The 26,683-nt window shown below is 44.5% G+C and overlaps 1 protein-coding gene across 1 annotated transcript in view; it reads right to left on the minus strand.

Moving 5' to 3' along the window:
- Nucleotides 1-315: 315 nt before the first annotated feature.
- SLC9A9 (solute carrier family 9 member A9) overlaps nt 316-26,683 on the minus strand; it is a 504,811-nt gene continuing 478,443 nt past the window's right edge. Inside the window, exons 11-12 of the mRNA XM_036348490.1 lie at nt 19,237-19,288; nt 316-435 (exon numbers count right to left, since the gene is read on the minus strand). Of these exons, the coding sequence (XP_036204383.1) occupies nt 316-435; nt 19,237-19,288 (172 nt within the window). The remainder of the gene's footprint in view (nt 436-19,236; nt 19,289-26,683) is intronic.

Below are 26,683 nucleotides of genomic sequence, written 5' to 3' on the forward strand. Positions count from 1 at the left end.
TTTACTGCATTGAAAAAAGAACTCAAGTGGGCTCCTGGGAGAAGGGGAAGGAGCTTTATCTGGTCTCTGTCAAACTGGACCAGAAGTAAGATCTTTACAAAGGGAAAGAAAATAAAACAGATTGGTCCTCAGGACTCTATGATTTTATCATCTTACACTGGGAAATACTTGACTCAGAGATTTCACTTTAGCCTCTTGCAACACCTAAGTATGGACTATACAGCTTTTCCATTTCTGAAATTACTGCTTCTGATAAATTTAGTGGTGAATTCACTTTACCTTTTTCTGTATTTATGGTAAGTGTTGGGGTAACCTCTACGGGCAGCAGTCCTGGGTCATCTTTGTCAAAGGATACTTGTGGTCAAAGCCATACCACATTTGGAAGAGCCCAACACTCTCTGCTTTTGTTGTGCTTTTATCCAAGTTACTTGCTTCCTGGGGACAGACAAATAGAAAAAGACATTGAATACATAATCAACATTAATATATATAGTTTCACTATAAAAATACATGCCTTAGCAAATGAAATATAACTACATTAAAAACACTTTCCAGGTTGAGGCATTTCCATCTAACAGTAAAGTCGCTGACATGCAAATGAGCTCTGAGACCTTGAGTGTGGATAAGGTATCTGGGTGCAAATCCAACATTTACTTTTCTTAATAATTTCTATTTTATTAAACAGCTAAGAAATTCTACTTTTTGATATCAAATAAAAATTATATTTCAGTCATATTGCTGTTGTGGGAATTTTGCAGTTCACTTCTGTCAAATTTGGATGGTATTTATTTATGAGTTACTGAAAGGTCAAGACTAAAGGGATGATACAGCCTAATAATTTTTGAACTAATTTTCTTTTCTTTTTTTCCTTTTTGATATATCACTACCAAATTCTACTTATGATTAATTTGTTATCTTCCAGCTTTGAACTGGATATTCCTACAGGTATCTTGGAATCACTGAATGCTCTTGTCTTATTTCTTTTTTATCCCCCCAAAAGGCCGCAGTGAAAGGCAGGAAGGAAAGGAATTAAGGACAAAAGAGAAAACATTTGATGGGTGTATATGTGAGAATAGAGGATGGAAATATGAGAAAAAGAGAAAAAGGTGAAACACTTTTGAACTTTAGAGATACTAGTAGGTGATAATGAACATGGCAGTGTGGTAAGGAGATTCCGTTTTACTTCTTTTGTGTATTGCATTTTACATAGTAAGAGAATTCCAGGCTTCAATCAGTTATAATTATCTCTGTCATTAAAAGTACTTATATCTTTTTTTTTCTTTTTTTTTTATTGCTTAAAGTATTACAAAGGGTATTACATAGGTGTCCATTTTTTTTCCCACGCCCTTGACAATACCCTGGCCTCCCCTACCCCCCAGTGTCTTATGTCCATTGGTTATGCTTATATGCATGCATGCAAGTCCTTTGGTTGATCTCTTACCCCTCTCCCTTCTGCCCCTCAACCCTCCCCGGCCTTCCCGCTGCAGTTTGATAATCTGTTTGAGGCAGCTCTGCCTCTGTATCTATTATTGTTCAAAAGTTTATAATGTCCTCTATTATCCATGAATGAGTGAGATCATGTGGTATTTTTCCTTCATTGACTGGCTTATTTCACTTAGCATAATGCTCTCCAGTCCCATCCATGCCATAGCAAATGGTAAGAGTTCCTTCTTTTTTACAGCAGCATAGTATTCCATCGTATAGATGTACCACAGTTTGCTAATCCATTCATCTACTGATGGGCACTTAGGCTGTTTCCAGATCTTAGCTATGGTGAATTGTGCTGCTATGAACATATGGATGCATATATCCTTTCTGATTGGTGTTTCTGGTTTCCTGGGATATATTTCTAGAAGTGGGATCACAGGGTCAAATGGGAGTTCCATTTATAGTTTTTTGAGGAAACTCCATACTGTCTTCCATAGTGACTGCACCAGTCTGCATTCCCACCAGCAGTGCACAAGTGTTCCTTTTTCTCCACATCCTCTCCAGCACTTCTCGTTTGTTGATATGTTGATGATACCCGTTCTGACAGGTGTGAGATGGTACCTCATTATTGTTTTGCTTTATATCTCTCCTATGATTAGTGACTTTGAGCATGTTTTCATATGTCTCTTGGCTTTCTGAATGTCCTCTTTTGAAAGGTGTCTACTTAGGTCCTTTGCCCATTTTTTGATTGGATTGTTTATCTTCCTTTTGTTAAGTTGTATGAATTCTCTATAAATTTTGGAGATTAGGCCCTTATCAGATATGACATTGGCAAATATGTTTTCCCACGCAGTGGGTTTTCTTGTTGTTTTGTTGATGGTTTCTTTTGTTGTGCAGAAGCTTTTTATTTTGATGTAGTCCCATTTGTTCATTTTCTCTTTAATTTCAAGTGCCCTAGGAGCTGTATCAGTGAAGAAATTGCTTCGGCATATGTCTGAGATTTTGTTGCCTTTGGATTCCCCTAGTATTTATATGGTTTCCCGTCTTACATTTAAGTCCTTTATCCATTTTGAGTTTATCCTTGTGTATGGTGTAAGTTGGTGCTCTAGTTTCATTTTCTTGCATATGTCTGTCCAATTTTCCCAACACCATTTATTGAAGAGACTATCTTGGATCCATTGTATGTTCTTGCCTCCTTTGTCAAATGTTAATTGAGCATATTGGTTCGGGCTGATTTCTGGGCTCTCTATTTGATTCCATTGATCTATATGCCTGTTCTTGTGCCAGTACCAGGCAGTTTTGAGAACAGTGGCTTTGTAATACAGCTTGATATCTGGTATTGAGATCCCACCTACTTTGTTCTTTCTCAGGATTGCTGAAGCTATTCGGGGTCTTTTTTTATTCCAGATGAATTTTTGGAGAGTTCGTTCTAGATCTGTGAAGTATGCCATTGGTATTTTAATGGGAAGTGCGTTGAATTTATAGATTGCTTTGGGTAGTATGGACATTTTAATGATGTTGATTCTACCAATCCATGAACACGGTATGTTCTTCCATCTGTTTATGTCTTCCTCTATCTCTTTTATCAACATCCTGTAGTTTTCTGAGTAGAGGTCTTTTACCTCTTTAGTTAAGTTTATTCCTAGGTAGCCTAATGTTTTTGGTGCGATGGTAAATGGGATTGTTTTTATAATCTCTCTTTCTGAAAGTTCACTATTGGTGTATAGAAATGCCTCAGATTTCTTGGGGTTAACTTTGTATTCTGCTACATTGCTAAATTCATGTATTAAATCTAGTAGTTTTTTGATGGAGTCTCTAGGGTTTTGTATGTATAATATCATGTCTGCAAATAAGGACAGTTTTACTTCCTCTTTTCCAATTTGGATGCCTTTTATTTCTTCTTCTTGTCTAATTGCAATGGCTAACACTTCCAGTACTATGTTGAACAGGAGTGGTGAGAGCAGGCATCCCTGTCTTGTTCCTGTTCTTAGGGGAAATGGTGTTAGTTTTTGTCCATTGAGTATGATGTTGGCTGTGGGCCTGTCATGTATGGCTTTTATTATGTTGAGGTATGATCCTTCTACTCCCACCTTGCTGAGAGTTTTTATCAAAAATGGGTTTTGGATTTTGTCAAATGCTTTTTCTGCATCAATTGATATGACCTTGTGGTTTTTTTCTTTCAATTTGTTATGATGTATCACGTATATTGATTTGAGGATATTGTACCATCCTTGCATCCCTGGGATAAATCCTACTTGGTCATGGTGTATGATCTCTTGATGTACTGCTGGATCCGATTTGCTAAGATTTTGTTGAGGATTTTGGCATCTATGTTCATGAGGGATATTGGCCTGTAATTCTCTTTCATTGTGTTGTCTTTACCTGTTTTTGGTATTAAGATGATGCTGGCTTCATAGAATGAGCTTGGAAGTGTTCCTTCCTCTTGGATTTTTTGTAGTAATATGAGGAAGATAGGTTTTAGTTCTTCCTTGAATGTTTGGTAAAACTCCCCTTTGAAGCAGTCTGGTCCTGGGCTTTTGTTTGCTGGAAGTTTTTGATTGTTGCTTCAATTTCTTTCATAGTTATTGGCTTATTGAGATTTTTAGATTCTTCCTGATTGAGTTTTGGAATGTTGTATTTTTCTAGGAATTTGTCCATTTCCTCCAGGTTTTCTAGTTTCTTGGAGTAGAGCTGTCCATAGTATTTTTTAAAAATCATTTGTATTTCTGTGGGGTCTGTTGTTATTTCACCTCTATCGTTTCTGATTTTGTTTATTTGGGTCCTCTCTCTTTGCTTATTGGTGAGCCTGGCTAGAGGTTTCTCAATCTTGTTTATCCTTTCAAAGAACCAGCTCTTGGTTTCATTGATTTTCTGTGTTGTTTTTTTGGTCTCTATGTCATTTATTTCTGCTCTAATCTTTATTATCTCCTTCCTCTGCTCACTCTGGGCTTTTCTTGTTGCTCTCTTTCTAACTCTTTGAGTTGTATAGTTAAATGATTTACTACCATTTTTTCCTTTTTTTGAGAAAGGTCTGTATAGCTATAAACTTCCCTCTCAGGACTGCTTTCATTGCGTCCCATAGGTTTTGGATTGTTGTGTTTTCATTGTCATTAGTTTCCAGGATGTTTTTAATTTCTTCTTTGGTCTCATTGGTAACCCAATCAATATTTAATAACATGCTATTTAGGTTCCAAGTGTTTGAGTATTTGGGGTTGTTTTTATTGTAGTTTATTTCTAATATTATGCCATTGTGGTCTGAGAAGATGCTTGGTATGATTTCAATCTTCTTGAATTTGTGGAGACTTTGTTTGTGACCCAATATGTGGTCTATTTTTGAATATGTCATATGAGCACTTGAGTAGAATGTATATTCCGTGGCTTTGGGGTGAAGTGTTCTGAAGATGTCAATTAAGTCCATCTGATCTAGTGAGTCATTTAGGATTGCTGTTTCTTTGCTGATTATTTGTCTAGAGGATTTATCCAGAGATGTCAATGGTGTGTTTAAGTCCCCTACTATGATTGTATTGTTTTTGATATCTCCTTTTATATCTTCCAGGAGTTTTTTTTTTTATGTATTTGGGTGCTCCTGCATTGGGTGCATATATGTTTAACAGGGAAAAGTACTTATATCTTAACATGCACTTTGTTGCTTTATTTGGGCCCACAGTTTCCATCCCCAAATTATTTCATGATTTCACAGTCCAGTCATAATATGAACATTTTTTAAAAAAATGTGACCTATGGAAGACAATGGCAATTCACTGGCAGCTCCAAAGCCCTCCCTAGATGAATCCAAGTTAATTTCCTTTCCTTTCATATTGTTTACTTTCTGCCAATTCTCAGAGAATTCCACTGCTGGTTAGTGATAAGTAGCTGAACACAAAGGTCTGTGCTCTGCTTTCTGATACATGTGGGTCAGCAGATGCTATGGCTCTGTCCCTACATAGAAAACAGGATACAAAAAAGCAAAGTGTGGCTCACTTCTAGTTAGCCATTTGTCCTTGGTCTAAAATGGTTGAAGCAGAGACTCACAATAAAAGTAAGATCTGATTTTAAACTTTGTACAGTTTCCCTAATAGTGTTCCCTACCAGCCACTGTTCTGCATGATGGTGATGGGGATTGTGCCAGTCATTCAGGAAAATATAGGGACAGATGTATTAAACAGGCTTCTTACCTACAGGACTTCTCAGCATCTTTCATTTATAAATGAACATGGTAAAACTTCGAGAGTGAGGTGTTTCTCTGCTGGGGTCCAACCCCAGCAGGTCCAGGGGTCCCCAAAGGTGTGGATGGAGTCGGCGAAGTAGGAATGACACGGAGACAACGTTCAGTTGATCAGCAGCCTAGCCAGGATCTCTAGCCAGGATCTCCAGCCAAGTTCTGGTCTGGATCTCCAGCGAAGTTCTGCTGTTTATTGTCTTGTTACATCCGTATTTATACCAGTTGATTTTAATCCTGTCAATTTCTATTCCAAAGGTTAGGGCGTTTCTTATCTCCATTCCAGGGAGTAAAGATTATGTAGCTTAAGTGTGTTTGTAGTTAAAGTGATTAACTACCCGCCTGGCACTTAGTTAAGGGGTTTTATCCCCTCCCTGACTTCAGGGAAAAATCCCTACCTGGGGAAACAACCTTTCTCGGAGAGTTGACCTTGGTTAAAACACACAGCGCTAAGGGGAGCAAACATATTAAGAACAGTATGCTATATATGCCAGGTCCCTTGAAACATATGCTGTGCAGATGTTTCTTTCCTGCAGCGACTGTGTCAAGCAGCAAGGATGGACCGGCTTCCGGCAAATTCACCCTTTTTTATTTTTTAAATGATAGCACATGTAAATCAGTGGCCACCTCTCAGATTAGGCTGTTTAAGACTCGGAAGAAGACTGGCAAGCAATGACAGTGAGCATAACTATAAACATAGTGGATGGAGTGCACAAGGAGCCCCAATCCTGTAGAAGGTTGCCGGCCTCTTCAGTCAAGGGATTTCAACTGTCCTCAAGTTTTTGGTTTGATTGTCTTTGTTGGTCTGGCTAGTGGGCAGCATCACTGGCGACGGGCTTCCCGAAGCGTCAGCGAGTTGAAGGGCTGCATCAAAGGGTCCATCAGGGCCGTGGTTGATGGTTGTTTCGGTGTCCAAAGAGGAGTAAGCTGTGCCCTCTGGGTCAGCTGATATGGAAGATGGAGGGTAGTAGAGAGAAAAAGAAGAGAAATCAAAAGAACTACAAGGCATGGAAGTGTTTAGAAAAAAGAGGGAGAAGAAAGGGAAGAAGGCAGCATCCTGACACAACCCTTTCCTTCAGCTGCCCCTTTTTCTGTGGTCCAAGGTAGAAATGGGAAACAAGTCCTGTTGCAGTGAGAGGGCAGCTGCTGTCAGCCAGTCTCTGTCTTTACCTGGGTCCCGATCTGAGCTGGGCGTGGGAAGCGGGAAGCAGCCACGGGGACAGGAGACCTTCCTCAGAAGGGGCGAGTGTTCAAGTCCCTGAACCATTGTGGGGGTGAGGATCTGTGCCCCACCTCTGTTTGAACCACAAGTTCTCTCCTACTGGCCCCCCGACTGTGCCTGTCTTAGGTTGCCCCACCCTGTGGGGTCTTACCCGTCTTTGACTACCAGCCATCTCTGGGCCAAGTAGGGTGATGTGAGGTTCAGTTCTGTCTCCTTGGTAGCCTATGTCCCTCTGGCCTCCATGCCCAGCAACTGCCTTGGGATCCCCTTGCCTGCTGGCGGGGCCCCGGAATTTATCACATATCTTGGGGAACCCAGGTTTCTTCTCTAGGGAGGGCCCAGATCACGCTATTGGGTGAGAGACAGATCCATGGTACCAGCCACCATGAGGCTTCAACCTCAGCATGAACAGAGAGCTCAGGCAACAGCTATGGGCAATTGGATTGTAAGAAGAGGGTCCCTCTTGACACAAGGGTAAGAGGGGCCAATACAGGACAAAGGAGAGTCCTGGAACAGGGCTTTCTCAGCCCAGGATGTCAGGCTCTTGGCACAAGACAACTCCATGTATGGGACATATACCAAACACCCCTAGTCAAGGCATAAAAGGGAGGTGCCCTTCCTGTAACAGTAGGGTAGGGAGATTCTAGAAAAGGCTGTGTTCAGGAAAGGAGAAAGGCCAAAGAACCAGAAAACAAGTAGTTAGATTTTTTAAAAAAAGGAAAAAGGAAAGGAGATGTGGGGCAAAGCTGGGACATGTGGAAAGACAAAAAGGAGGCACATGTGATGCTCCCAATGGACAGATTGTTCTAGCTCAGGGCTGCACATCAGCTGCAGACGGGCACTGGTCAGGTGTGCTATGGTGAGGCAGAGATGGAGGGCGGTGAGACATAAGGTCGGACTAGACGGTCTGGAATCCACACAGGTGAGTCTGTGTCCTGTGGAAATATATAAGCATATCCAGCAATCCAGATTTCTCAAAGTTGGCCATGGAACCCATTTCCTATCCCAACCCCCACTGTGAGACATCTCTAATCTTTCCATGGACATTAGAGTTCCACAGATCTGTTTTCTGAGAGACCTGAAGGGCCATGCCTTATTATCTAGAGTTAGAGTTTATTCATTATTCAGCATGCTTCCCCAAAAAGGAAAACAAATTGTCTGGTTCAATTTCCATCTGTCCCTGAACATTTCTCTAGCTATTTCTACCTCAACAAATGTGCCAGATTCACAACATCACTGCTGCACATAGTGTCTCATCATCTGCCATCATCTACAAGTTGTTTTAGTTGCCATCTCCCTAGCAGAGGCAGTCACAGATGCTCATCCTAAACTCGACTAGTTTTAAATGCTTTTGGCCAACAGTGGGAGTTCTCTCTCTTCTCTCTCTCTCTCTCTCTCTCTCTCTCTCTCTCTCTCTCTCTCTCTCCCCTTTCTTTTCTTAAAAAACAAAAAGGACTTTCAGGATTTTATCTATCAACTGGCACAAGTAATTTTTAAAAATATATATTTTTATTAATTTCAGAGAGGAAGGGAGAGGGAGAGATAGATAAAAACATCAATGATGAGAGAGAATCATTAATTGGCTGCCTCCTGCATGCTCCCTACTGGAGATTGAGCCAGGCATATGCCCTTAATCAGAACTGAACCCTGGACCCTTCAATTCACAGGCCGACACTCTATTCACTAAGCCAAGCCAGCCAGGGCCACAGGTAATGTTTGATAGCTGATAATATCTACTGAAGATAAGATAGTTATTAAAGAAAACTGATAGAAAGGAGTATAAGCAAATTCCTGTTTTTTGTTTAGTTGGTTGTTTTTAAGTAGAGATGGACTGTGAAGGGTGAGTTTGGCTGGCAGTCAGGGCCCAGAGATCTGCCACCCAATCTGCAGCAGCCTAGCACAATCATGATGGCAGCTATGACAGCCTCAGAGATTGAATGCTCCTTAATCCGTAGGCAGCATGCTAGTCACATTATCCAGTCATTAACTTTTCCAGTCATTATTTTTCATTTTCCACAGTGATACATCAAGGTAGGTTGTGTTATCCCTATTTTACAACTGAGGGCCTAAAAAGCTCAGAAAAGGGAAGAGGTGAGCTCAAAGTCACACTTGCAAGTGACAGAACTGGAATTTGAAAATAGGATTGCTGGGCTACAAAGATAGTATTCTTTCTGCTAGTACCTCATTCAGCCTTTAAACTCTGGAAAGCACAGCCACAGTATAATAGGCTACTTAGGCTACAGTGTTATTGTCTGTAAAATGAACAGAAAAAAATGGACTGGTTGGCCTCTGAGGTCCTAATCATATGAAAATACTATAATTTTATTAATGAAAACAATGAGAACAACGGCTAATACTTGTTGAACTCATACCATGTGCCAGACATTATTCTAATTACTTTTCATATGTTAACTCTTAATTCTTATAACAATTTAATGAAGTATGTTCTATTATTATTCTCAGTTTATAGAAGAGGCAACTGGGAGCACAGAGAGGTTTCAAAGCACACCTGTGGTCCCTCAGCAGCCAAGATTCTTCTCATCTAGATGGGGCCTCCGGTGGGTATGTGAGAAGCAAACTAAGCCAAAGAGGTATCTGAACAAAGAGCTAAGTTCAGAATCCTGGGTACTCATGGAGGCTGAGATGGAGCATTCTCCTCACAAGTAGATTAGTGCCTGGCATGGGTGTGTTGTAGGTATACATCAATGAATGGGTAGATGAATGAATGAATGAATTAATGAATGAATACCAGTTACAAGTAGAAATTAAGGAACCAGATTGTCAAAGTTCACATTCCACTCCTTTCCTTGGGAAAGTTATTTAACTTCTCTGTATACATGTTACTTTTGTGAATATACTTTATAAACTACAAAGAGTTATGCCACATCATTTTATCATCTCTTCTCAACTCCACTCCAATGCCTTTTACATCTAGAACTTATGATTTCAATATATTGTTCTATTAGCTCTCTCTTACTACATAACAAAGTATCCCAAAATTTATTGGCTTAAACGAAGTCTTTATCTTCACAGAGCTTATACTCTAATGGGGGACACTGATAATACAAAGGTAAACTACTACCTACAATAAGTTCAGAGAATGAGAATAATATAGCAGGTAAGAGGATAAGATAAGAACAGAGGAGAGGCTATTGGCTGGTCCAGGCAGGCCTCTCTGAGAAAGTGGCATTTGATCAGAGGCCTGAACGATATGCAGAAGAGAGCTGTGTGGGATCTGGCAGAAAGCACTCCCCACAGATGGTTCTGCAAGCATGAAGGCCATGAAGTCATAATGTGATGGAGTGCCTCCTGGGTAGCAGGAAGGCCAGTCTGGCTGGAACGAGTGAGCAAGGTGGAAGTGGATGGAGGTAAAGTGGGAGACACAGAGAGGGTCAAGATCATTGACCATGGTGGTGAGCTTGATTTTATTCTACATGTGATGGAAGGTTTGAAACTTGGAAATAATAAAACAACTTTTAAAACACTAATTTTTCTCCATTCTACAATCTGCCGGTTGTTACAAAGAGATTAATTTTCATGTTTTCTCACATAGTTTTTTAAAACTAGCTTGCTTCTCTACAGGCTGTCTTAATGCTAACTTCCCAATTTTATTTTTGCTTCCAATAGTTCCTTCAGTGAAATTTTGTTTTGGTTGTCATTTATGCTTGAGTGTTGTTGGAAACCAGGTGTAAGCTGACACGGTCCTTGCACCTGAAGGGGCTAGCAAGGCTGGGACCCTTACCCACACAGTTTTCCCAGACTTCTTTGGATGGTGGTTATCAATAGAATGAGAACAGCCTTTCATGGCTTATCAAGAAGTCTGTAACTATTTACTGAAATTTGCTGTACCGAGAATTTGTCCTTCTGCTCTATCTCTCCCTTAGAAATTAAGAGGAACAAAGAATACATTCCTCTTGACAGACCTCATATTCAGTGTTTTGTGTATAAAAGGCATTGCGTGATTAATAAACTTACTGCAGCTCCTCGATTGACCTGTAGTCCTCCCGATCCTGCTCTCCTTTCTTTCTTTCTTTTCTCAATTCCCACCTCCCTACCTCATCCCAGTTCAACCTGTCAGGCTGGCCCGGACAGAGTGTAACCTAGGTGGATCAGTTATGGTGATTGCAGCTCAAGGAAGTCACAGCAGAGCTAAGAAAGGTCCAGAGAAGGGCCACTTGAATAGCTGAGCAGGGAGAGATGGAAAGGATTAGGACTTCAGCAGAGACCAGCAGTCAGAAGGCATACATCAAGGTGTCTATAAAAATGTGAGCAATGTGAATGAACACTTGTTTGCTAACTCCCAGAAAACCTTTACCTAGAATACCCTTAAAACTAGAAAGAGCTCATATGGGGAAGAATAAAGTAGTTGTCCTCTGCACAATTGAAACTTATTTTTCATAGTCATCTAGAATTGGAAAGACTGGGAATATAAGTAGGTTCACAAGGGGAAGAAATTAACTAGTTGATAATAGGGTCATCTAGTCTACACTAATAAAAGACAAACATGCAAATTGACAGTACTTTCGCTATGTCTTAAGCCACGCCCACCAGCCAATCAGAGAGGCTATATGCAAATTAACCCAACCAAGCTGGCAGCCGGCAGCCACGGAGCTGGAGCAAGCAGCAGGCTTGTTTGACCCAATGATGGAGGAAGCCAAACTTTCCGCCTGCTCTGAGCTCCACTCAAAGCAACAAAATTTCAATTATAGAAGGTAAATAAACCCCAGATACCTGCTTTCAGCCAGCCGTGGCCACGGAGCTGGAGCCAGCAGAAGTGGGTTGCCCCTGGCGATGGAGAAAGCCAAGCCTGCCCTGGCCGGCTCTGAGCTTCACTCAAATCAATAAAGTTTCAATTATAAAAGGTAAATAAATCCCAGAATAAAAAAAAGAAAAAAAGAAAAGGCTGGGAGCTTCTGTCGCCGGGGGGGAGGGGCTTAGCCAGCCTGAAAACGGCCCTCAGCCCTTCCCCAAGACTGGCCAGGCACCCCAGTGGGGATCCCCACCCTGATCTGGGACACCCGTCAGGGCAAACCAACCGGCCACCACCCATGCACCAGGCCTCTATCCTATATAATAAAAGAATAATATGCAAACTGACCCTAACAGCAGAACGACTGGGAATGACTGGTCACTATGACACACTGACCACCAGGGAGCAGATGCTCAATGCAGGAGCTGCCCCCTGATGGTCAGTGTGCTCCCACAGGGGGAGCTCTGCTAAGCCACAAGCCAGGCTGATGGCTGCCAGTACAGTGATGGTGGTGGGAGCCTCTCCTGCCTCCTCAGTAGTGCTAAGGATGTCCGACTGCAGCTTAGGCCTGCTCCCCGCTGGCAAGTGAACATCCCCTGAGGGCTGCTGGGCTGCCAGAGGGATGTCTGACTGCCAGCTTGGGCCTGATTCCCCAGGGAGCGGGCCTAAGCCAGCAGGTGGACATCCTCTGAGGGGTCCCAGACTGCAAGAGGGCATAGGCCAGGCTGAGGGACCCCCCCCCTGAGTGCACAAATTTTTGTGCACTGGACCTCTAGTTATTAAATAAAATCTCATTTTGCTTTGCAAATATTTCAAATATTCCCAATAAATTTATAGAAAACAGAATAAAGATTCCCACATATACATTCCCATATTTAACAATTTCAATTTTTTCCCATACTTGCCCCTATGAGGTTGAAGTGGTCTCATAGAAGGTAAATATTCTTCAAATATTTCAGAAATTGAATATGTACTAGGCTTTAAAATTGATCTCACCCAGATGACGGTTTTTTATCCTATATAATAAAAGCCTAATATACTAAGTGTCCAGTAGTCTGGTCAGCCATTCAACCAATCAAAGTGTAATATGCTAAGGCTGCTTAACCATTCACTATGATGTGTACTGATCACCAGGGGGCAGATGCTCTGACCGGTAGGTTACCTTGCTACTGGGGTCCAGCTGATTGGGACTGAGTGAGATGGGATGGACATGCCCTGTAGCCCTCCCATGGTCCCCCCCCCCCCCCCGGCTGGCCAACCTCCTACATCCCTCCGTGGCCCCAATCATGCACTGGTTGGATTCCCTCCACTTGGCCTGTGCCCTCTCACAATCTGGGACCCCTCAGGGGATGTTGGAGAGCTGGTTTTGGCCCAATCCTGCAGGCCAGGCCAAGGGACCCCACTGGTGCATGAATTCATGCACTAGGCCTCTAGTGTTATTATAACTAATAGTATATTGAAAAAATATAATGAATACTTCAGATAAAATATCTTGGGTTCTCCCTAGCCAACATTAAATTCAGTTTGGCTATATTTAACTTATGACTTACATATCCAAAAACATATCCCCTCCCCACTAACTTCACTGGTTAGGACCAAATTCCATTTATTTATCTTACCTTGCAGATTGTACAATTACATGCTCTAGAAAGTAGAAATAATAATTGTTGTGCCCAGATTTCAAGGTTTCCAAAAAGCCCACCAGGGAGCCAGCCAGTCTGATGCAAAAGCAAAAAGTCCTTCATTTCGAACTAGTTCGGCTCCCTGGCCACACTCACCAATGCAACGGTAAGCCCAGTGGCAGAGAGAGCGAGGCCTGATGGGATTGTGGGTTTTATAGTAAGGGCAGGGGAAGGGACTGTGGGCCCCGCCAATTGGCCAGGCTCGAGTCGGGCCTTGTTACACAGGATGTGGTCATCTCTATGGCACGCACGTCCCTTGATTGTCATTGGTTAGTTTAAAGAAATCCCGGGCGTGGCCAGCGGAGGCCTGGGCTTCCGGGAAGAAGGTACTCTCCTGAGCACATGGAGGCTGCCCCAAAAATGGAGGACCCAGGGCAAGATGGAGGGCACAGTCCTAGCCCTCCCCAGGGCGAGCTGAGCCCGGGCTCCAGGGGCCAGTCCGGTTGCCGGGGGTCCAGCAGATTGACCAGTTCCAGCCCAGACAGGAAGTCCACGTCCTCCGTCTCGTCACCGGGGGCGCCGGCAATTGCCTCCTCCTCCATCTCCTCTGGCAAGGGCATGCACCCTGCCCTGCCGCCACTGCTGCCGCGTGGGTCCAGTGCAGGGGTGGCGGGCGGGTGGCGGCCTGCGCCGGGCTCCCGCCGTGGGCTGGGGAGTCGGTGCCCGAGGCCGCCAGCAGTGTGGTCAGGCTGTGCCTCATGGGGCCCGGCGGCCGGGCCACATAGGCCCCGCGAAGACTCTCCCTTTCAATAATGAGGGAGAGGTAGAGGAAGATGGCACCTGCAATTTAGTGAGCACCTTTTATCTATTAGGTGCGATATATAAAATTAGATTGGATCTTTACTCTGACCACACAGGATACCTATTATAACCCCTATTTCATAAATGATGAAATTAAAGTTCAGAGAATTAAAGTAACTTTCCCAAGATGATGACAACAGCAAAAAATTCCAGCCACTTAAGCAACAGCCAACTCCACTCTCTGGCTCCTCAACTCAGGGAGCCTGATGCTCTCTGCTTGACTTGCACTGTTCTCTGCTAGGACTCTGCCTCCACGCACTGCAATTGGGAAAGGGCCTCCAGGCAGAAGGTCAAGAAGAATGTAGGCTCACCTCACTTTTCTTTCTTTTCAGGATAGTCCTTCGTTGTCTGTTATCCAATGCCTAAATTGCTTTCAGTCTTTTTGTGTCTTTCCATCTGAAAGAAGTCTCTTGTAGGCAGCATATGTATGGGTCTTGTCATTTTATCCATTCAACTACCTTGTGCCTTTTGATGTGATCATTTAATCCATTTACATTAAAAGAGATTATATGATAAGTGTGCAGTTATTGTCATTTTATTTTTCATATTTTTTCTTTCTAAAGAAGTCCCTTTAACATTTCTTGTAATACTAACTTGGTGTTGTTGAATTCCTTTAGCTTTTTCTTGTCTGAGAAGCTTTTTATCTGTCCTTCAATTATAAATGACTAGAGGCCCGGTGCACAAAAATTTGTGCACTGGGGGAGGGGGGGAGGTCCCTCAGCCCGGCCTGTGCCCTCTCACAGTCTGGGACCTCTCGGGAGATAACGACCTGCTGGCTTAGGCCTTCCCCCCAGGTGGAAGAGGGCAGGCCCAATCCCTAGGTCCAGCCCCTGGTTGGGCTCAGAGCAGGGCTGATTGGGGAGTTGGGGCGCCACTCCCTGTCATGCATGGAGCAGGGCAGATTGGGAGGTTATGATGCCACCCTCAGTCACACTCAGGGTAGGGCCGATTGGGGGGTTGGGGCACTGCCCCCTGTCACACTCAAGGCAGGGTCAATGGGGAGGTTGCACCACCACCCGCTGTCATGCACAGAGCAGGGCCAATCAGGGGGTTGGGGTGCTGCCCCCTGTCACTCACAGAGCAGGCCCCATCAGGGGGTTGGGGCGCTCCCCCCTGTCAGGCACAGAGCAGGGCCGATCAAGAGGTTGAGGAGCTCTCCCCTGTCACTCACAGAGTAGGGCTGATAGGCGAGTTGGGGCACCGACCCCTGTCACACACAGAGCAGGGCGGATCAGGGGGTTGGGGTGCCTCCCTCTATCACCCACAGAGCAGGGCTGATCAGGGGGTTGGGGTGCCGCCACTCTCACACTCAGGGCAGGGCAGATGGGGAGGTTATGACTCTACCCCGTAACACACAGAGCAGGGCTGATCAGGGGATTGGGGCACTGCCCCCTGTCACACACAGAGCCGCAGGACGATCAGGGGGTTGGGGTGCTGCACCCTGTCACACACAGAGACGCAGGGCGATCAGGGGGTTGGGGAGTTCCCCCTATCAGGCACAGAGCAGGGCTGATCAGGGGGTTGAGGCACCTTCCCCTGTCATGAACAGAGCAGGGCGGATAGGGAGGTTGTGGCCCCGCCCCCTGTCACACACAGAGCAGCAGGGCGATCAGAGGGTTTGGGCACTGCCCCCTGTCATGCTGATCCCAGTGCTGGGAGGCCTCTCTGCTCCGCTGATCCTGGTGCTGGGAGGCATATTACCCTTTTATTATATAGGATAGAGGCCTGGTGCACAGGTGGGGCCAGCTGGTTTTCCCTGGAGGGTGTCCTGGATCAGGGTGGGGGTCCCCACTGGGGTGCCTGGCCAGCCTGGGTGAGGGGATGATGGCTGTTTGCAGCTGGTCACACACCCTTCAGGGTGGAGGTCCCCACTGGGATGCCTGGCCATTCTGGGTGAATGGCTGCTGGCTGTTTTCAGGCTGGCGGGTGATGGAAGCTCCCAACCGCTCCTTTTTTTCTTTTTTTTTTATTCTAGGTCAGCTTTAGCTTTGAGGCTTGCCTCCAGCTCTTAGGCCTCCGCTGCTGAAAGCAGGTTTCTGGCCTTTGTTTACCTTCTGTATTTGAAACAATGTTGCAATCCTGCTGGCTGAAGCCCGGCGGACTAAAGCAGGTTTCTGGGGTTTTGTTTAGCTTCTATATTTGTAACATAGTTGCTTAGAGTTGCAGCTCAGAGGCCCGCAGCAGCAGGCGGGGAAAGTTGGAGTCCTCCGTCACTGAAGCAAGCAAGCCTCATGTTTGCTTTAAGCTGCCTAGCTGCGGGCAGCCATCTTGGCTGGCAGTTAATTTGCATATCGCCCTGATTAGCCAATGGGAAGGGTAGCAGTTTTACGCTAATTACCAAGTTTCTCTTTTATTAGATAAGATAGCTTTGCTGGGTAGAGTAATTTTGGTTTGTCTGTTTTTTATTCATTTAAGAGACATAGAATTCAAAACTGTAGTACATTCCATTTTTCAAAGTAGCACAAATAGAGTATGTATTAAAGTTTAATAGCTGCATGTGGAGTACGCTTTCTAAAACTTCTGGGCCAGGTATAAATAGGAGTGCAACATCATTCACACTCTACACGTACAAGTAAGAATGTAGCATCATTCACACTCTAAAGGTGTTACAAGGCAAGAAGGAAAATTGTGACATTGCTAGTTAGTCACATTTCCAAGTTCATATTTCCCAAAGGCTTTTAAAAAACTTTCCATAAATAAAGAGAAAATTTCTTTTTAAATATGTTTATTGTTGATTTTTCAAGTACACGATCAGTAATTGCCATAAATATCTCTGAAATTTTTGGTTTTTGATAAGTAAGAGTAAAATTTTTTTAAAGGGTGACAAGTGCGAATGTTCTCCTATTTGCTAATGCAAGCCCAGTTTAATCAATGTACACCAAGTGGAAACATACATGCAGGCTCCTAAGAATTAGGGGTTAGGCTCTGTTGTCAGACTGAGCAACAAATGCAGATAATAAGCAAGAAGGTGTCAGGCAAAATGAGGGCTGAGAAAAGTTCTTGGAAAGTACCCAAAACAACCCCCCCCCCAAAAAAAAAGCAAACACCAAAAACTGAGTGGGTTGAATGGCAGCAGTGTTGATTCTGTGGTTTGTTCCTACATCCTGAGCCCACTGTTTCCTGTACTTTACACTGAAGACAAGAACTATTCTAAGGTGTAGAGAAAACCTCTTTCTGAAATGTGGCCAAACAATATCATTATTCAAAACACTTTCAGATGCTTCCTAAAATCAACATTACTTGAAGTGGCAGCAGTAGTAACCATGCAAATTACAGTATTAGTTCACATTAGGTGGCTCTTTATCAGTCCCCACAGTACGTGAGAAACTTCTAAAATACTGTGGCCATCTGCAGTTCAGCTACAGATGTCTACAGGGCCTTGTGATCCAACTACTTATAATTCCTTTTTCTCCTTTAGTTTTGCCTTTCTGCTCTTATTAAATTTGCCTTTCTGCTCTTATTGAATTTTAAAATTGTTTTTAAAATGTTGTACAATTATTTTATTATTTGTAGTATTGTAAGCTGATTCAAATCTTTCATAAGAGAAGATGGGTTTCACTAATATAATTGTTAGGTAGCTTTATAGCTACAATTTCACTTAATTGTCATAACAACCTGGAGAAGTAGACATTAGTATTATTCGTATTCACACACAGGACAACTCTATTCAAAGACATAAAAAACTATCAAGTACCACATACAACAACAAGAAAAGTTTTCTATTGGTTTAAGTATCTTTAGATAAGAGTTATTACTAAATTAACAATTGTGTGATGAGCTAAAATAAAATACATTTAAATTGTAAAAGGAAAGAGTTAGGCTAGTAGGTAATCTTACCAATAATTACATGTGATTATAAAATATTAGGCAGTTAGAGGAAGATAAAGAATTCCTTTGATGAATTTCCTTACTCTTTCTTTTAAAAAGAAGATATGAGTAGGGTAAAATTTAGATGAAAATTTTACTTGAAAGTAGAATGGATTAGTTGACCTATATGAGATGAAAATGCTTTGTCAAATCATCTGTCACGGACTTTACTAACTGCTTCTGATAGCCCACCAGTGTAAGGAGATGGGTTCTGAGCTCCTCTGCGGTCACCGAGCTGTCCTGCCCTTGTCTGTGTTTCTGGGAAAAGAAGTGTCTGAAAACAGCATGAGCCTGGCTATGGAGCATATTAATGAACATGTGAGCCAGGATCAGCACTAATATAATTTTCCAGTCCTTTCTTGTAGAGCACAGGGTCCTTCCTTCCTTATATCTATGTGAACCCAAAGCAGCAGCACTAGCAGTTATGCCTGCAGTGATGGTACTGTGCAGAAAAGCCATAAAATAAAAGAGATGGGTCTTCTTCAAGTTCAGATATGATCATACACAATTCTTAAAGTGGTATCACTTATTTACTATGCTGGTTGATCATATCTATCTTGCAATTTCAGCAAAAGGTGCAACATTTCTACACAATTGTTCAAGTACTGAGTTAAAGATGACGAATGCAAAACTGCAATGACATATTCTCTCTGATGTCAGGTCCAAGTCCAGAGCTTAGAGAATAGACTTCCCTTACTGGAGCGAACAACATATTGTTCTGAAAAGTTTTACCTAAGGATATCCAGGTCTCTGCAGGTAATGGTTACTTAGCTAAGTCAGGAATGGCTCACCTAGACAGTTCTGCTGTGCTTTTGCAAATTTTCAATATTTCTGTATACCTTGACCTAATGAATGAGAAGGCATCAGCAGAAACAGGTCTATTTGTTGGATGTCCAACATGCATTGGGCTTGCACTGAGTATATTTCACTGAAATTACTTAGCTAGCAAGTTGCTCAGCAGGGATTTGAACTCCAGGCTGCCTGATTCCAAGAGCCACGTTCTTGCTCCTACCCTGCAGTTTCCAGGCTTCCTGCTGCCACACAGAGGGCACAAGTGTATATGAAGTCTAAGCACTCCAAAAGATATGCAGAGCTTATTGACGCCCTGAATCCTGGGGGTCAGTTTATAGTCATCTGATTAATTTTATCTACAGAGGCAGCTCCCTTTAGAACAACTTCTTGGCAACATGCTGGGCAAGCAAGGAACATTCTAAGGAACAGAACATCTCTTAACTCTATATTCTATGTTTTGGCTTCTTGGACTTGCCTGTTGTGAGGAAGGCTCCTCCTTCAGATCTTCATCCAGGTCCACACCAACTCTGTTAAAGAAAACAGAAAACTGGTAATGGCCTTCCTGTAGTTTAGTTGTGTGTTTCTGATCACCTGAACCAAACATAATACAAAATAGAGGTTTGGCAAAAAAAAAAAAAAATATATATATATATATATATATATATATATATATATATATATATATATATATCCTACCTCCCCCAGAATCAAAAGAACTTCAAATCGACCTATGGCAAATGAGGCCTCCACAGCTGGGCCCACATGCAGCAGGTGAGGTGGAGCACCAGGCTGTTCCTTACCATTATCTTTCCCAGCAAGGGAAGGGCCTGAGAGCCTGGGAGAGGAGCCCTCAGGAAAAATACCTCTGCAGCTCCAAAACAAGGATCCTGGATGGAGGGCTGCCTTGCTACCACCACAGGACTCACTAACCAAAACTGCTCTGGGATTATGGGAGCCCAAGCTAGAGCAGGCTCCCCAAAGCAGAAAAAACTGCTTCTAAGTTTTAGTTAAAATAAGTTTGTAAGTTTTGCCTGAATAGTTTGAAAACCTCTTTATATGATAATGACTTTGTATTAGAAAGAATAGGAAGCTTTCCCTCTAGCCAGATTGATCAAAATGATTGAGAGATGGGAGGCATCACAGCGTGCCTGCTCACACACAGACACACCTGTGTGTATTACTTCTCACACAGACACACCCGTGTACAGTACTGCTCACATGGGACATACCCGTGTGCAGTACTGCTCCCACACAGACACAGGTATGTGCCCTGTAAAGACAGTTTCTGAGAAACTTCATTTCACACAGCTCAGAGAAGATTCTCAGTGCATATGCCAAGTTATTGAATGCATTCCTAATTTTGCACTTTGATGGGCATCATGAAAACAAATCCTCCACTTTGGATTTTACATATTTCACGACAGGATTTCCACAGACTAGCTTCTGGTTTGGTACATTTTGAACCTTGTTTTCCCCTCCTGCCAGGTGGAGTTCTGCGGCCAGGTGCTATCTGATACGCTCACTTTGCTTCTATCTGACACTGGTCCTGAAACTCATGACTGCACTGGTGCCCGGCAGTGACTCGCTCCACACAGAAGTGACTGTGTGCCACAGAGTCTTATCCCACTAAAGGCAAACTAAAGGTATTCCCAATTCAGCTTCCCTATGTGGGCTCCCCACAGCCCTTCAGAGCCTTCTGACCAGAGGAGAAGTCTGATGGAAGTAAGCTGGTGTAGACAGGAACAATGCTGGACCCCAGCTGTGGCTAAAAATATTCTGTTTGCAAATCTTACAAAAATACAGGACCTTGGGAACACAATGCTAGGGCTCTTCCCAGGCTCTTGGAAGGGCCAGGGCATGTACAGGGCCCTGGAGCTTGGACTTCCTCTGTTCCTGGTGTGTGTGTGGATGGCCTTGCCAGGTGGGGCAGGGTGGGGACTGTGGGGTGTGAAGCTCAGGACCTCAACTACAAGCTGCACTGGAGCCTTTCCTGTGAGCACTGCAACTTCTGGAGCTGTAGAGTGTTTTCTTTAACTCAGAGCCCTGTAAACACAGGTCACCTTGCCTCAGTCCTCCAGGTGGAGGAGGGGAAGGCAGGGTTAGAAGCCAGCAGGCAGAGGTGGGAGCCTGTGGAAGGAAAGCGGCAACAGTGGACAGGCAGCCATTGAAGTACCTCTGATTCTTGAAAAAAAAAAGAGTGTCCTCTGGGTGTGAAGAGCCCCTTTCCTCTAACCCAGGGATGAAATGAGTAGCTTTTTATTTTACTCTGAACTTTTGGCCTTCAGGTAGCTGGGGCCCCTGGAGGTGACTAACCTTGGATCCTCTTGGAGTCCACAGAGCTATTTGATCTATTTCATTGAAGTTAGAGGGAGAGAGGGAAGAGAAGGGGGTGAAGAAGGAGAAAGGTGGAGAGCAGAAAAGGTAAAAGAATGAGGGGAAGAAGGGAAAGTGCAAGGATGAGGGGAAGATGGGGGAGTAGTGAAGAGAGAAGATGGAGAGGGCAGAAGGAGGTGGAGGGAGGGGAGGGAGAGAGAAGGATAAAGGAGGTGATAAAGGGGAAGAAGAAAAGGAAGGGGTAAAGAAAAGAGTGTGGAGGGGGAATTAAGGTCCAGCCTCCCAAAGTGAGTTCAGGCAGTGACTTTGAGGTGCTATTGGTCTGAGTTCAATTCTATGAACAGTAGGGCCCAAGCTGGAGGCCCCAAGCCCCTCTCTAATTTGGCTGGCCCACCTTAGCCCCTCTGGTAGGTCTGAGATCTCTGGCTAATGCTGGTAGTTTCCATAAGCCTTTGTTGCTATGGAAGCCTAGATTCCTACCCCCAGGCCCACCCAGGTAGACTATGATTAAACAAGGGTCCTGAAGTTCCCATTGCTGCCTCCATTTAGGGTCTTTTTCCAGCTCTCTATCTAGAAAACTGGAGAGAATAGGAATCAAATTTCACAAGATATCCAACATTTAATGTTTGAGGCAGTATGTACTAAGGTTTACCCCTAAATGCTAAACTTTTTTCTCAGAAGCAGAGCAGACCTTTCAAGTTTCAATTATTCCAACAGCCAGAAGGAGCTGAGCAATGATGGCAGGCAATTCTGTTTCTTAGTTTTGTGTGGGACTTGGTGAAAAGCATCTGGGAGTGAGGAGCAAGGACAGGCCTCTTCCCTCCTTCCATTCCACAAAGGTCAGGGTCTGTTCCTACTCCGAGGCCAGGCCTATAGCCCTTTCTGGCTTGAGGAGAAAAAAAAGCTCTGTGAGAGTTATCTTCCTCCCAGGGAAGCCTGGTGACCATACAGTAGAGGTTCATGCAAACAGCTGGCAGGTTTGATTAGAAGGATCTGTAAAGGCTCACTGTAATTTAAATGCTATGAAGCAAAGGCACATAAGAATGATGCCTCTTTAACTTGTAATTTGAACTCCTTTGGATAAATGTTGTGCTAAAATTATCCCCTTCCTCCTGCCCCCTTAGACAGAGTGTGGCTGGGTCACTCAGACCTTCGCTGGAAGCATCCATATGGCACTGGTGATACTATGATGATCTCTGAGATGCCCACATTAATTGTCCCTGGCTACTAATCTTTTCCTTTTTTAAATTCTTGTATCTGCTGGCAGATTGCCTTATCTTCTGCCTGAAACGTTACCGTAAGTTAGCATAGTGTCCCTGTTCCCTACCCCTTTTAGTGTAGTATGGGACTGATGACCTGATAGTATAATTTAATACATTTTTTCCTTTCAAGTTTATAGTACTTGCTCATATAAACACATATAAAAAATAATAAAATCCAAACATTGTAAAAGGGCTTACAATAAAACACAGTTGTTCTCTGCCCACCCTGCACACACATCCTCAGACCAAGTCTCCACTGGCTCTGAGGGACATTCTCTGCCTTTTCTTCATGGTGATATGTGAACTGTTACCAACATGCTGGGCACATTCACTAGCATCCCCAGGGCTCAGCAAGCATGCCAGCTGCGTCTGCATCCCTTGGTCTCCTGTCCAAGAAAGATAGTCAGAATGTGAACATGACATTCTTTTGGGATTAACCCCAAATTCATTCAATTTTACACATAAAGGTCATATATGCACTGTGGGTTCTTGAGAGATTATTAGAAAGACTAGAGGCCCGGTGCACAAAAATTTGTGCACTCAGGGGGAAGGGGGGGGGTCCCTCAGCCAGGCTTGTGCCCTCTTGCAGTCTGGGACCCCTCGGGAGATAACGACCTGCTGGCTTAGGCCTGCTCCTGGGTGGCAGAGGGCAGGCCCAATCCCTAGGTGCAGCCCCCAGTCATGCTCAGGGTAGGGCCGATTGGGGGGTTGGGGCACTGCCCCCTGTCACACTCAAGGCAGGGTCGATGGGGAGGTTGTGGTGCCACCCCCTGTCATGCACAAAGCATGGCCAATCCGGGGGTTGGGATGCTGCCCCCTGTCACGCACAGAGCAGGGCGGATCAGGGGGTTGGGGCGCTGCCCTCTATCACCCACAGAGTAGGGCCGATCAGGGGGTTGGGACGCCACCACTCTCACACTCAGGGCAGGGTCGATGGGGAAGTTATGGTTCTACCCCATCACACACAGAGCAGGGCCTGTGGGAGGGGTGGGGGTTGTGGCGCCGCCCTCTATCACCCACAGAACAGGGCCGATCAGGGGGTTGGAGCACCGCCACTCTCACACTCAGGGCAGGGCCCATGGGGAGGTTATGGCTCTACCCTGTCACACACAGAGCAGGGCCCGTGGGGTGGGGGGGTTGGGGCGCCGTACCCTGTCACACACAGAGCAGGGCCGATCAGGGGGTTGGGGCGCAGCACCCTGTCACACACAGAGCCGCAGGGCGATCAGAGGTTGGGGAGCTCCCCCATATCAGACACAGAGCAGGGCTGATCAGGAGGTTGGGGCGCCTTCCCCTGTCATGAACAGAGCAGGGCTGATACGGAGGTTGTGGCCCCACCCCCTGTCACACACAGAGCCGCAGGGCAATCAGGGGGTTTGGGCGCTGCCCCCTGTCATGCTGATCCCAGTGCTGGGAGGCATATTACCCTTTTACTATATAGGATAGAGGCCTGGTGCATTGGTGGGGCTGGCTGGTTTGCCCTGAAGGATGTCCTGGATCAGGGTGGGGGTCCCCACTGGGGTGCCTGGCCAGCCTGGGTGAGGGGCTGATGGCTATTTGCAGCTGGTCACACACCCTTCAGGGTGAGGGTCCCCACTGGGGTGCCTGACCAGCCTGGGTGAGGGGCTGAGGGCTGTTTTCAGGCTGGCGGGTGACGGAAGCTCTCAACCGCTCCTTTTTTTCTTTTTTCTTTTTTTTAATTCTGGGCCAGCTTTAGCTCTGGGGCTCCAGCTCTTAGGCCTCCACTGCTGAAAGTAGGTAATCGAAACAATGTATAACTCCAGCTCTGACTCCAGCTCTGAGATCTCAGCTCGCTGAAAGCTGGTTTCTGGGTGTTTTTTTTTTTAGCTTCTATATTTGTTAAAATGTTTCAAACTGCAGGCTCAGAGGCCTGCAAGGCAGGTGGGGAACGTTGGTTTCCTCCATCACTGAAGCAAGCAAGCCTCTTGTTAGTTTCAAGCTGCCTGGCTGCTGGCTGCCATCTTGGCTGACAGTTAATTTGCATATCTCCCTGATTAGCCAATGGGAAGGGTAGCGGTCGTACACCAATTACCATGTTTCTCTTTTATTAGATTAGATGAGGTGGTATCATCTCAGGTGGTGGTGCCAGTGTGTGTATAGTAGCTCCAAGGTGAGATCACAGGTGTATAAAATGCAGTTCAATCTCCTGAGGTGATGCCCACGGCTCTTTGGTGCTGCCCGGCAGTTGAAACTATCCTTCCTACTGGTTTGATGTGAGCACAGTGCCTCAGGGCTGGTAATTGGACTTTTCCTTGTTTCTGAGCCTCAGTACTTGATATAGTCTCTGAGTCCCAGCAAAGCTGGGCCAGAGGAATCTGTCAGTTCCTCTCCCATTGACTGAACACCCTCCCTCCAAGTGGCAGCTGAAATCTCCACTACTGCCCTTCCTCTTCTGATCACCACTGTGGATCATCCATCTTGTTATGTTAGTTCAGATCCCCATCACTTGAGTTTTCACTGGCTTAGACTACCAGTGGCTGTGTGCCTTCACTTCTGATCTCTATTCCCACACCAACCTGTGGCACCTGTGCTTACTCTGTTCTGGCTGTGTTAGCCTTGGTTCACCCTGTGTTCACCCTTCCAGCTGCACCCGCTGTGCAGGGCAGGTCCGGCAATTCTGCATGGAATTGGCCTCAGCTAGAATCCTAGGACTCAGGACTTCCAACAGTGTTGAGGGGTTAATGACACCTGGCTGTTAAGAGTCTTTCACTGGTGTGCCTTGGTCTCCTTGTTAGTGCAATGGGGACAGTAACAGAACCTGCTTCAGGGCTGTAGTGAGGAGTAAATTAGAAAATTCATGTAAAGTGGTTGGTTTAGGACCTGGTACCTAGTAAGTTCTCAACAAATGTTAGCAGCTATTGTTGATGTTATTATTTTCATTCAGATCAGTATTTTTTAAAAAATTAGAGTCCTGCCATCCTCACAGAAAAGCCCTCCTAGTGTCAGTTCTGCACTGGGGATCTCGAATGTACACTCACATCTGCAGTGTAGCCACAGGGGCAGCCAATGCACAGCAGGGATTTCTGGTTTCACAATAAAACCTAATTTCTATTTAAGGAGGCCAAGTTTCCCAGGTAAAAGATTATTTACAATTTACAGGTGGTTTTGGAGGTGAGAGGGGAACAAAGAAGGAAATGAAAGTGTCTGAACAGCAAGGGCAAGGAGGGAAATTAAAAGCAGAAAAGAGTAATAAGGTGAGAAGGAAGCACCATATCAGTGCTCAGACCAGGTGCAGGTGCTACGTAAGTAGCTGTGAAGGTGCATACAGCCAAGAGCAGGAACCAGGGTGTGGGGATGAACAGCCCAGCAAAGAAAATTTTTCCAATATGGAGAAATAAAGAATCTGGGAAGAATTAAAAAGCGAGTAAAAAGGCTGGTTAAAATTGTATACGATGTTTTTCATTCTTGATGTACCTTTTAATTTTAAGCAAGTATAGCACTGCCACTGTGGCATTCAAATGGATATGAAAATTAGCTGTGCTGTTTCCCAGTGAAGCAGTCCAAAATCTCACTTGGGTTCCTCATTTTCAAGTGGCATCATCTCCAGTTTTAGAACAGTATGCATCTCTGTGCATACATTGCACCCCTTCCTATTACACTTCCATTCTTTGGAGAGTTTTATTAGACATATTAAAATCTCCAGGTTGCTCCCATATCTGACCATGGCCAAAATGCATGTTCCAAAGTTGGGTCATTTTGTAGAGGAGAAACAAGGTAAGTAACTAACAAAAGCTCACTTTTTCCATTAAAGCAGACAGAATCTGTTCTAATCCTTACCCCTTAGTGCCTCCAGCAAGGAGTGAAATACTACTAGTTTCAGTCTCATGTGAATTTCAGTAGTCTCAGGTGAGACTATGGTTCTTTGGAGCTCTTTGCTGACAGATGTTGGGTGGTGGAGGAGGAGAAACCATTTTCCCTAATGCCGGGAGCCGGTCCATCCTTGCTGTTTCAAGGGACCTGGCATATATGGCATACTGTTCTTAATATGTTTGCTCACCTTCTTGGCACTATGTGTTTTAACCAAGGTCACCTCTCTGAGAAAGGTTGTTTCCCCAGGTAGGGATTTTCCCCTGAAGTTAGGGAGGGAATAAAACCCCTTAACTAAGTGCCAGGTGGGTAATTAATCACTTTAACTACGAACAATCATGCTTAAGCTACATAATCTTTACTCCCTGGAATGGAGATAAGAAACGCCCTAACCTTTGGAATAGAGATTGATAGGATTGAATCAACTGGTATAAATACAGAAGTAACAAGACAACAGGAGACAGAACTTAGAAGACAGAACCAAGAGACACAGAACCT

Source organism: Myotis myotis, unplaced genomic scaffold (genome assembly GCF_014108235.1).
Source record: "Myotis myotis isolate mMyoMyo1 unplaced genomic scaffold, mMyoMyo1.p scaffold_m19_p_2, whole genome shotgun sequence".
In the NCBI taxonomy this organism is placed as follows: domain Eukaryota; kingdom Metazoa; phylum Chordata; class Mammalia; order Chiroptera; family Vespertilionidae; genus Myotis; species Myotis myotis.